Source organism: Podarcis tiliguerta (assembly GCF_965153285.1).
Source record: "Podarcis tiliguerta genome assembly, chromosome: 4".
Lineage (NCBI taxonomy): Eukaryota > Metazoa > Chordata > Lepidosauria > Squamata > Lacertidae > Podarcis > Podarcis tiliguerta.
In genome coordinates, this window is record NC_139537.1 from 30,602,906 (window position 1) to 30,615,965 (window position 13,060).

Below are 13,060 nucleotides of genomic sequence, written 5' to 3' on the forward strand. Positions count from 1 at the left end.
TTGTGGTGGACAAGGCTCAAAATCTTTTGAGCGCCCAGTTTTCGAAACTTCTCTCTTGCAACACTTAAAATGTATCTCTCATAATGTTTGAAAATAGGTTTGGTTTCCTTATGGGTGAAATCTCCTTATGAGGTTTGCAGGGGAGAGCGAGGGAGATAAATCTCTTGCTGGTCACGTCAAAGCCCAAGGACTGTAAATTGGGCTCCTCTATCATGGAGCAGTACCACAGAGCCAGTCAACTGCCAACTTTCATTTAGGATAGATGGCTGCCTGCGTTAAAGCTACACCTGACCTGTTCTCGTGAAGGACCACTGGTGGCTTAATCCTAATGTTAATCCCCAATTCCTAGCTCACACATCACCACTCTATCTCCATTCCAAAACAGCTTTCCTCCCTTGCTATTGTTAGCGTACCTGTCTTCTCTTCGGTTTGGCTACTCTCCGCTGTGTCTGTTTGGGGTTGCGCTGTTGCCTTGGCAGTAGCATCCTCTGCAGCAGTGGGGGTAACGGCAGTAGTGACAGTGGCAGGCACTTCGGCTTGTTTAGGTTCCTCCTTGACTTGGGCTTCATCGGCCTTCAAGGATGGTGAATTATCGGTAGAAGCTTTAGTGGCACTTTCCGTTTCAGCGGCAGCAGCAGCGGACTTTTCCTCCGACGGAGCAGCGGGAGTAGTGGCCTTTGTGGCAGGTTGTTCTGAACCAGTGTCAGCTGTGCCCTCCCCCTGCTTCTCATCTGCTGGAGTGCTTCCTCCTTTGCTGCCATCGGCAGGCAGGGCCTTCTCAGTTGGAGCAGCTTCTGTAATAGCAGCTTTGCCATCCGCCAAGCCATTGGCGAGGACTTCCTCCTTCTTCTCACCAGCTTCCACATCAGTAGTTTGGGAATCTCCCTTCTTCTCCCCCTTGAGCTTTTTCCTTGTTATGTGTCCACGGAAGCTAGCCTGAATTTTGGTGGCTGCCTTATGAGCTTTATCTTCTGGTTTGATGCCATCTTGTTCAATCTTTTGGTCAATGTCATCATTTTTTTCAACCTTTTGTGGGGAGAAGAAAAGAGAGGGGAGGTTTGATTAGAAATCTCTCGAGCAAATACATTCCGTGAAAGTTAGTTAGGGTGTTTGGGCAAGCATATTGCAGAGCACACATAGCAAACATAAAGCAATTACAGGAGGCTTTCGTTTTCCTCATTCCTGGTAAAATGGTTCCTCATTGCAGTAAAAAGCAAAGTTCATAGTAGAAAAACATGTTACTACTAATATGCAGCATTAAAGAATGAAAATCCAGCATGTGGCTTCCATTCCATATTCAACATGCTAAGCCAATCCCATATTTATTATAATTTGAACTCTTAAGAGAGACACTTTATACTTATTAGGGAAGATAGGTGAGCGGCCTGTCACTCAACACCAGTACACCGTTCCCATAGCAACTGCCACTCTACAATGATGTTCTGTGCTGACCACACATGTTCAGCCCATGCTCTGCAACATTCAAGGAGCCTTTGAAAGCACTCTCTCCATAGTTTTTAGGAGCTGCAGGCTTGAACTGCCACTTTCCTTCCATGGTCAGCACAGAACTGTGGCAACCACTGCAGAGGACCCGTCCCCAGAGCTTCAGGATTTTGGCAATGCCTCTGAAGAAGCCTCTGAAAAAGCCATATACTTGTCATAGGGCTTGCAGGTCATGCCAGATAGATAGATAGATAGATAGATGATAGAATGGATCTGTATATGCATCAACTAAACATCTCATTTAGAATTTTGAAATGTGCTGTTCAACAGTAAGAGCAAAATACAGCAGCAGGGCCAAATATATGCAACACATCTCAGTGATCAATTTCCAGGTACAATTCAAAGTACTGTATTGGTTCTGACCTACAAAATCCTAAGTGGCTCGGCATCAGGTTCTTTGAAGGGGCATCTATTCTCATATGAACATTTATGGGTGCAAAAAGTCTCGCCACCTTAGGAACACAAGAAGCTGCCATATACCAAGTCAGACCATTGTCTTGCCTAGCTCACTCCTGACTAACAACAACTTTCCAAGGTTCTAGAAGGGAGTTCGTCTCAGCTTTGACTGGAGATACCAGAGATCCTACCTTGCAGGGGCAAACTCTGGTTTTTCAAATTTCAGTGGCACCCTGCGTGAGGCCAAAATCTGGCACCCCAGCTCCTGCATATCACCTTCTGTTATGCTCAATTCACTACATCATAGTGGCAGTGTCCTACAGTGCCCCTCCTAGGCTTGGTGCCCAGTGTGGCGAAACCAGTTGTGCTGCCCTAAATCCACCTCCTGGACTTTCTGCCCACAAAGCATGTGCTCATTCATGAAGCAACAGCCCTTCCCAACATATCTTCTGAGATGAGGTGGTGACAGCAAGACAAGGGGCCTCTTCTGTTGTGGCACCAATTCTCTGGAATCCCCTCTACCAGTAGAGGTACCTGGCATTAGCCTAGTTTTCTTTTCTGTGCCAGGTAAAAACCTTTTTATTTGCCCAGGTTTTTTAAGTGCTTGATGAGATTTACTGTTACTGTTTTATCTTAATTTATTGCTCCTCTGTGTCTTGTTTTATTGAGATGTTTATGACTCATTGTATTGCATTGTGGTTTGATTATTTTATTGCAAGCTGCCACTCTGAGAGCATTGCTGAAGAGTGCCCTATAAATACTCTAGATAAATAAATAAAACAACCTGAACATATTTATCATGAAATACTATCCTTTTGTTTCCAAAACAAGGGGCACATTTATCAGATGGTTTCTTTTAAGTGTGGTTTTAAATGACCTGACCTACAGTGCACACTGGCAGCCTCTATCTAGTGCAAACATAAGCACTAAGTTGCTTTAAATGTTTCCTAAAGTGGTATTAAATGATGGATAGCTCTGTTTTGACTTCTACACATGAATAAATGCCATCCCTTTTTATGTACATATTTGTTTTCTCTTAGTAATTCACCAGCCTTGAGTACAGCAGACTGATGAGAGGCTGACCTCGTCAGACCTCTATAGCTCAGTTGGTAAAGCATCAGACTCTTAATCTCAGGGTTCGGGTTTGAGCCCCATGTTGGTCATAAGATTCCTGCATTGCAGGGAATTGGCCTAGATGACACCCGTGGTTACTTCCAACTCTAAAATTCCATGATACTATGATGAGGTAATTAGCAAAGAGTTTGTGGTAAAGCAGAGGCAAAATTTAAATGGGCTGGGCAGGGTGGGGCATAGCTGATTGGCAGAGCACATGCTTTGCCATGCAGCGAGTCTCAGGTTCAAGTCTCAGGTTCAATCCTCAGCATCTCTGTTGAAAAGGATCATGTAGCAGACAGTGGGGAAAGTCTCTGCCTAAGACCCCAAAGAGCTTCTGCCCATTAGAATACACAATGCTGGGGTAGATATAAGGCAATTTCCAGAGGGTATCTAGAGTATCTGTGTTGCAGTACAAAAAACGACAACCAGTATTGTGGCAAATAACAAATAAGCTTTTGTGAGCTAGAATCTACCAGATGCGTAGTGTAATTCACAGTATAGAGCCACACAGGGAGAACTTTAAGCAGTGAGATCAAACATGTTTTGTTCTCCTGGCCCATGGTTGGTGGGCCAGTCTTTGGTTACATACATCTCCCTCATCTGAAACAGCTACTGACCAGCAACAATAGCCCACACAACCTGTGGAACCGCAGCTTGCAGCTGACCCAGATGCCAACTCTGTCCTCCCAACACACCTAACAGGCAACACAATTGCAGGAACCTAAAATTTCAGCCACATCATCAAGGGTCAATTTACTTGTTCATCTTCATCATATACATTACTATCATCGGTCAGAAATGCCCTTCCACATTCTACACAGGGCAAACAGCCTAGTCCAGGTAGAAAAGAATCACACGGGCACAGATATGACATCGGAAACGGTAGTGTTCAGAAACCTGTGGGAAAACATTTCATTCTACAAGGATGCTCTGCTATTGATCTTGAAGAGGCCAAATGTGAACAAAGGAATTCCAAGGGATGGGTTCCAATGTGAAACTCCTGGATTATATTTAATCAAGAATTTCAGTTCTGAGTAGAGAGTATGGTTCTGAGTATGGATCTGAGTAGAGTATGGTTTCATATCCTGCTACAGGTGTTAATTCACTCAGCATTACCATCTTGATTGTTTTATCACCTACACTTGTTTTGTATACATTATAGCTCCAATTGAATTGTAATTGTCACTGTTTCTTGCATTTCATTTTCCTCCAACTTCACTGCTTACGCACACACACACACACCACTAATTTAATACAATTTAAATATATATTTGAAACTGAGTATGCATCTTTATACATCTTGTGAAGTGGGCTCCAGTCTATGAAAACTTATAGCACGATAGTAGTCATTAGGGGGCTACAGCACTCTTGTTGTTTTTGATGTTCATAAAGTAATGGGAAAGTCCTTCTTCTACTCAGGACCCAGGGGAGCTGCTGCCGGTAAGAGTCAACAGTGCTAGGCTGGATGAATCTGATGGCCTCTCCATTTTCAATATCCATCCTGAAATTTCCAGTGGGGCTCCCAAAGGTAATGTTCTGTACATACACATTTGTTCTTTCAAATGGGCATCTTGGAATGCATTAAGAACCCATTTGCAAGCTCGTCGCCTGGAGATCTTTCACAGCCCCAGGGAAATCCTGCAGGATGAAAAGCACAGCACAGCTATCTGAAGCTCTGTTTGAATGCACTGGGGGAGAAAGCCACACTTGAAATAGCTTTTCAATCTCCTTCTGTAGGAGTTACAGGTTGGTAGCTGTGTTGGTCTGCCGTAGTTGAAACCAAATAAAAAAAATCCTTCCAGTAGCACCTTAAAGACCAACTAAGTTTGTTATTGGTATGAGCTTTCGTGTGCATATCTGCACACGAAAACTGAAGAAGTGTGCATGCACAAGAAAGCTCATACCAATAACAAACTGAGTTGGTCTCTAAGGTGCTACTGGAAGGATTTTTTTTTTTATTTGGTTTCTTCTTTAGGAGGACAAGAAGAGGAATGGGGTTGTCCCCACAAAATATGGCGGCTCTTAGAATCCAGGTGGTGGTCAGGAAGCAATACACAGCCTGAAAGCTGAGAGCTCTGAAGGCAAGAGGCGTTCAAAAGCCAACGGCCCTACAGGCAGTGGAGATCTCTCCTTTAGTGCAAATGGAACACTGCCCCACCAATCACAATCTGACTTCAGTCTCCACCAGCAGGTGGTGCTGCCTATAAGTTTCATCCTTCTCAGTCTCAGTGTTTCCCTTGTAGAACTCAGCAGAAAAGAGGATGGGAACAAAACTAAAATTAATTGGCTCTGCCTGTCATTGGCTATGGTTGTGCCTGTCATTGGTCCCTTGCCTTATGCCCCACCAGGTCCAATGGACATCAGTCACCACTACCTGCAGCATGGGAAAGCAGATGCAACATGGTCAAGGGGTTTGTCCAGCATGACACAAACTGTTCCAGGCTAAGGAGCTAAACACAGGGACAGGTTCACACAAAGGCAATTTAGTGTGGTTCCCACTTAGAGGCAGGCTTACCAATGCAGCTAAGCAAAGCCTCACAAATAAGCATGTTTCTGCATATGTATCACTTTACAGCACAAGTCTGATGCACATTCAAAAGCACAGCAGAATGCTTGTTGGAGCCATCTGTCTTCACTGATCACTTTCAATGAGATATGCAAATGCACATCCCCATCCACAAACAAAAACCAATAAATCAGATGTGGACAGCAGTGTTGGGTGAGCTGCAGCAGATAGGACTCCACTACCACTGCAGTGCAAGTGATTGAGGAAAGCCAAGGAGGCCTTGCCTTCACCAGCAGCAACAGAGGAAGGTGTTAGGTCAGATACCCAGCTGCTAAGTGGCCAGGGGGATCCTGTGCAGCCTGGATCCATGCTGCTGGTGTGTCACTTTCCTGCTTGGTGCTGACTTTCCTGCCTGCCTCATTATGCCCTGCTAGCATTAACAGGAATAAAATGCTGCTATGGGTTGATGGGACAGACATTAAGCTGGTGAGTGCCTGCAGATTATTAGGGCGATGGGATGGCTGACTAAGAAAAGGTGATTAGTGACCCATGAGTGTTGGCTTCTCTGAGACTCAAATATTTTTCCAAGAAGTCTCCCCAGTGACCCTCCTGGTCCATTGGAGCTCTACAGAACTGACATTGCTGATCTCAGTATCTTACATTCTAGTAATTTAAGAAAAGCTGGTTCAGCATTGTCATGAACACAGGTCACTTCTGGAAACCTGCTTATTCATTCTGATTCATTTGCACAAAGTTTCTATGGAGGTTGTATGATGTCCATTGTTCACTGAGCATTCTCACCCTGATTTGTTTGTGTCAAGGTTATATGGCTTTCCGCCAATATAATGTCATCCCACATTTTCCCATAACTTTCCTTACAGCAAAAAGTCTATTTTGTGTTGTGTTTGAAAGTGGGTTTGTTGTGTCTGAGAGTCAGAACACTTTAATCCACTTTAACTTCACAAACCTCAATTTGCCAGTATTTAAATGAATATTGGCAGTCTGGAGGCATCCATAGAGCAACAATTCACCTGAAATGTGGGGAAAGTGTATTGTGAGGCAGTCTGCATATGTTGCATGGTTAGTACAGCAGAGGATAGCTTTAAAATTGTAAGTCGCGCTTCCAAAATAACAACCTGACGTTAAAGAATAGTAATTCATTTCGAAGCATTTTAAAATAAGCTTTCAGTTTCTAAAACCTGAAGACTATTTTAAATTTTAGGAGGTTGAGGTATAGAAAAAAACACTAAGATGGCAAGACCTGTGATTTCATAAATAGAATGTTGGCAGCCCTGAGAAAATTCACTATTGATCAAACTTCTTTGAACAAAAAAAGAAAGAAAGAAAGTCCTCATTACATGTATTCCCCAGAGTCCTTTCTGTCATATATTGGAAGAAGGGAACACTCTGTTCTTCTTTCATGCCCCCAAACCTCCTCCAAGGAATCTCTTGTCAAAATGACTTCTACTAGTTGCCCAAAGGACTGTTTTCAGGCTTGTTAACCTCATTGTCCAATCCACATTATCAAACCTACAATCTTCATAATATTTCTACCTCTTTTTCATGAAATCCATGACTCACTATCTAAGATTCCCAGTTCAGGAGAGAATGCAGTCATTATTTTGGCATCATTCTCGCTACCTCACCCTCTACTGTTGTGTGTGTTTCTCCAACAGTTCTGTATACTGAAATGCAGCAATCTTTTCCCATCTGTTCTTCCACTGTCTTCCTGGATTACAATAAGAAGGTACAGGACACTGAAGCATCTCTGCTTCTGATAGGTAATTCAGGTTAATACAGGGCTGGTAGGGGGAAGAATGAATGTGTTTCAGCAACAAGGACTACCAGAGGAACTACCAGAGCCATCTTCCCCCATTGATCCCATAGCAGGTAGCACACCAACAACAAAGGAGTCTGGGTTGACATTATTCCTCCCATGGAAGAGAAGAACACTTTCATCTCCTCCCTCTAGGAGGAAGATACAGCAGAAATGCACAGGTAGATGCTCTTTTACCAGCCTCACAGGTGAAAAAGGTGAAGTGATTCACTTATTCTGTGTGGCCACAACCAACCACTCTTTGTATCTGGAGGACCTACATTCAAGTGCGTGGATCCAATCGTTTGGTTTTATGAAGCATAAAGTGATGGGGGGAGGGGCACGTGACTTGAAAAGGGGTAAATGAAGAATGTGGAGGTGTCAAACACCTTGGAAGAGCACTGATCATAAATGATAGGTTTCATAATCCTGTAAAGAAGTAAGAGAGACTGAACAACAAGATTTGAGGAGAAAAATCTTAGGGAGCAAAGTCCCCTGGCTGGGGGGGGGGGGCAGGTGGAGTTCCGGTGAAATAAATGGAGAAGACATTTATAAGAATCGGTTTGGGCATTGTAAGAGAAGCTTGGCTTCTGTAAGCAAGCAAACCTTGTGCTTCTGATGCAATATCCAAAACCAATTCTCAGAGGACCTGAGGCCTCCCGCTCATCCAGCCATGGAACAAGGGCAGCTCGTAAGGAATTTCGGCCCTTTTTGTGAGTCTTTTCCTAATTCTATGCAGATTCCTAGGTTCAGATGAACAATGAAGTAGGACCAGTGGTTGAGAATATCCCTTGTACGCAGAGGGTCCAATGTTCAACTACTGGCATCTTCAGCCATTGCCGTTTCAGGACAGCAACTATAAAATGCCAGACAAGATAAAACAAGGAGTTGTGATCCAATATAAGGCAGCTCCCTATGTAATTAATAACTAGGGGTGGAGGAACGGAATTGTCACATGCAAAATGTACCTTTCCCCATTATTCAGGGTGATTAGTAATGGAGTAGGAGGATTCACAGAGGGATAATTCCCTTTTCTAGTAGGTAGGTCTATCCCTCTCAAGAAACAGAGACAATCTAAGATTCCTACCTTGTAAAACTTGGGGAGTGGAGGCAACTAGCCACCTTTTTCTCATTTTCATTATTTTATTAATTTAAAAAGTATGTACACACACATCATCAAATACACCCACACATGCAGTGGCTCAGGGATACAAATACTAATTAAAGCAACTACAAAAATTTTCAGCCTTATCCAAAGGATCCCCCGTACAACTGTTTTGTCAGACAGAACGAAAGGGATCATGTTATAAAAATCAAAGATGACTGATATCTAATAGCTGAGAATGAAGTGCAGAGGGAAAAGATTTGCCAACTGTATCTACTAAAATAGCGAAACATGGGCACAGGAGGTAGGAAAAAACCTTTCACGCTTTCTGAGGTGTGGAAGCAATTTAGCACCAAGGACAGTTGCGCTTAACCCAGCTAAATAGTGTGAAGGCACCAGGATAGAAGACTGCGGCTTCTGCCTCCTCCGCCCTGCAGCTCTCTTAGCAGGATTCTTCTATGCCGGGGCAGATGTTGTTACTATGGTCAGAGCATCCACAAGTGATGGAAAAGGGCAGTTTTCCTGATCCTATCCCCCAAAGGTACAAGAAATAGCTGCATCTGTAGGAGATGGAACTTTGATTTCTGCCTCCAATAGTTTTCAGCAGGCAAAGGCAAACTCGGCCCTCCAGATGTTTTGGGACTACAACTCCCATCATCCCAAGCTAACAGAACCAGTGGTCAGGGATGATGGGAATTGTAGTCCCAAAAACATCTGGAGGGCCGAGCTTGCTTCTGCCTGGTTTACAGCCTTGGTTAAGCAGTTCCAACAAAGGGAGCTAATCAAAAAGCTCAAGGACATCAAACAACCTACCCTATTTAATAAATCAGGCAGGCAAAGCATTCTGAGAGGAAGTGGAAAGGGGCCCATATTACAAGTTTACACCAGATGTGCCCAGAGAAATGATGCTTGGGTACCAGTTCTTCTTGGGATGCTTGAACATTGAACTTTGCTTTATAAGGGTGGAGCATGAGCTACTGCTGCTGATGGCAAAGTTCACTCCATCCACTGAACAGAAGGGTGCCAAGTTCAACAAAGTATCCTCCCTGCTCTTGTTTTGCTTGTGCTCTGTTTGTGGTGGTAGTGTTTTTAATTTGTGTCACTGGAAATAGGAGCAATTAACATTCTGAGGTGGTGTTTACGGGTTCGTTAAATCAAACAAACATCCCAAGCAATTAGAGGAAAGGGGAGGCAGGTGAATTCCCAACGGCTGGGGAAGCAGGTAGCTTGGCGGACGGGTTCGGGATGTGCAGTTGGATCTTCGTTCCCGACACCTGGCAGCAACTACAAGCCGAAAGGAAGGTCCACCCTTTCAGCACAAACATAAGCAACAGGTGCCACGCCTTTCCTCCCCCCTGCCTGCAAAAGCCACCCTGGATTGACTGGGATTGAGAAGTCAATGAGAAAGATGGGAGGGAAATGGTTGAAGGAAAGAATATGTGCTACAAGACCTTGAGGAGAAGAAAGGAAGGAAGATGAGCAAGAGCAAAAGGCAAAACGGTACAGACAATGACAAAGAGAAAGAACCAAAGGGGTGATGCAGGAGGGTTGCACACAGACAAGCGATACTGAAGCAGGAAATTGGAGACAAACCTGTCCAAGCTTGATACAAGGGCATTTCCCCCTAGCAAACCATGCAGCTTTGCGGCGATTCCTACACACCAGCTGTGTTAGTCCCAGGACTGCCATGGTCCCAGGCACCTCCACATCTGCATTTCCCCCGGACCGGCATGGCTTTCCCTTACAGCGTGGCTGGCGGCAGCATGTCTCTGTGGAATTAGTCCTGTCAGGGAAGATATTGATTTGGATGCTGATGTGTTAATACGTGGCTGCTTTCAGCAAAGCTTCCTTCCTTCCTCCATCCCAGACAATAGACTGGAGGACTAACCTGCCACTAATCACACAGGAGGTGTGTCTATGGCCAGACATGCTATGCAAGGGGATGAGGCAGCCTGCAGAGAACACGGAGCGTCTATTGTGCTCCTTATATGTTCTAAGCCTATCCCAAGATGCTTTTAAAACCACAGCATTGGTGACTACGGATATGAACATTCTTTATGTGCACAGTAGCTATCAACTCAGACACGGCCTCAAAATATTTGCACGTTAACTGAGAAGTCAGAGCAAAGATGCAGAATAAAATACTGATTACGTACAGTATGGCTTTTTTGTGGGCTCAGAAAAGTTCTTTGGTTTCTTGTCCAGCCTATCAGAAATTTGTTTTTGACCTATGTTAAAGTCATAGGATGTGTTGTCGACAAGATAAAATAGAAAAGCAAATAATTTATTTTTTAAAAGTTATTTGTTTTTGACCTTTGTGGGGATATATTCTTAAACAGTTTCATTTGTCTTCTATCAGACTAGCGACTTGCCAAGTTGTCCATGGACAGGATCTCAAGGTGCTTAGTGTTGGAATTGAATAAACTTGGTTTAGGTTTTTAAGCATAACTGCCTGACTGCTAAAATGTTGAAAAATATACAGGGCCCAATATATGCCCCACAAAGTACAGACCCCAAATACTTCTCTTGAGGGTTCTTAGCTGGCTTCAAGTGTATTGAAATGAGTCCGTGTTTACATTCTCAGCATGTTTGACTGAATCAAGCCTTCTGAATTCCATGGGAAGGGAGAGAACAGTAGAGCATGAGTAGGAATGTAATTGGAAATGTCAATTAGGACACAGCTAGCTCCTGCTCAGGTTCCAGCACAAAGAAAAGCCCGAGGGCACTTCTGACAGAGAAACTGCCAAGGGGGAGCAAAGCACTGTACATGTTCCATTACCAGCTGCCCCAGGGCCACATTACAGGTAAGCGGAACTGTGAGCAAGTGCAGCTAATGCTGGCATGGATAAAGCTAAGAAGCACAGGGGTCTGGAGGGAAGGGCTTTCCCCCAGGAAAATGGTTCAAGAGTTGGTCTTGGTTTTTTTGCAAGAGATCCATCAGTGGGTGCCTGTAAACTGGGGAGGGACAGAGAGGGACAGGGTGTGTGAAATGAAAGGGTTGATTTGCATTATCTCTCAGCATTCTCACAGGGTTCACCTGTATTCTTTTCTTCAACACTCTCCTCCAAGAAAAGGGGGTGGGGAGAACCCTGAACCAGCAGATTCCAGAAAAGTGCAGCCCCTCACTTTGGGATGGTATGCAAGGATATTAGAACAAGTACAAGTCACTCTCATGCGGCTGTAACTTTCTTGGGCTAACCTTCCACACGAAGTCCTCCCACCACTGCAAAGGGCTTTGAAGCAGAGGTAGCATGAGGGAAATGTATGTGCTTAACTCTTCCCTTGACAGTCACCCTCCTCCAAATGACTTTTCTTCTGCTGTTGTTGTAGGCCCATGTTTACTTCACAAATGCTGGTCTGGAACTATACAGTGCTAAAAGCAGCTGGGATGGATTATCTGGGTAATTCTCCTTTTCTCTGTATCTTCTGTAAACCTCTTATAGATTGAAAATTTGTTTCTTTAAGCAGTAACCACAGTAGAAGAAAACAGTATAGATAGGTAGCGTAGTTTGCAGATGACATCAAGTATTTAGAATGGTGTATATACCTAAGTGGACTGAAGAGAAAAAGATCTCTTCAGACTGGGTGAATGAGCAACAAAATTATACATGGAATTTGTCAGGGGGGAAAGCCAAACTAGGTGCAACTTTAATTGTGTGGATGCAGTGAACACGCACATTTTTGTTTCCCTGTCACAAACTTGACAAAATTGGCTTTCCAAAGCTGCCATTTGCATTTCAAGCAGCAATGTTCCCTAGGGAGGCTTCCCCTTCAATTCTTCTCTGAAGCTGCTTTTTGTGGTTTTAGTTCAGAATGTGGCAAGAAAAGAATAAGTTCTCTACCCTCCTGTATGGTCCTGAAGCTGCTCTGGGGCCCCTGCAGCTGCTATTTATGTAATTAACACGTGTGTGCTAATTGCGTTCTCACAATGGCATATTTAGTTTGACCCCCAGCATAAAGTGACCAAGATTGAGGCAAAAGCAAAAAAGAAAATGGGCTAATCAGGAAAGGGACACTGGTGGCAGCACCATCACATTGACTCCAGAGGTCATATTCAGTGTAGAGCTACATAGCTGTCAACTTTCAGATTTGAAAATAAAGGATCAGCAGCCTCGAAAATAAGGGATCAACAGCCTCACCTGTCCTGGGGATAGTCTACGGGATATCTAACAATCCGGGATAGCAGCGGGAAACGGTGCTGGAATAAGGGAATTTCCCGCAAAAAAAGGGAAGGTTGACAGCTATGTAGAGCTATATCCTTGCACAAGAGGAATAACTTTCCTCCTCTACCAGCTCACGCCCTAAATCTGTCCTCTGGGTTCCCTCAAACCTCCAGAGCAGATTTGGGAATGGTACGGGGCGTATGCAGGGAGAAGAGAAGAGGGCAGCCCTGCTGTGCAAGCGGAAGTCATTCTGCTCACCCAACTGTTTAGTTCAATAATACCACCCATGTCTAGCATTGGGAGGGAGGGCACATGTTAGAGTATATTAGGAGGAAAATACAAAGGCAATTATTCAGGACAGACAAAAGGAAACATTTCTTCACACATAGAATGGAATTCAAGCCATAGGATGCAGAGATGGCCACCAACATGGTTTGAAAAGGGTGTTTGATGTA

The 13,060-nt window shown here is 44.1% G+C and overlaps 1 protein-coding gene across 1 annotated transcript in view; it reads right to left on the bottom strand.

Moving 5' to 3' along the window:
* The window catches only part of GAP43 (growth associated protein 43), a 55,100-nt gene that overhangs the window by 25,694 nt on the left and 16,346 nt on the right, over positions 1-13,060 (bottom strand). The window contains exon 2 of the mRNA XM_083437234.1: positions 414-1,026. Coding sequence (XP_083293360.1) covers positions 414-1,026 — 613 coding nt within the window. The remainder of the gene's footprint in view (positions 1-413; positions 1,027-13,060) is intronic.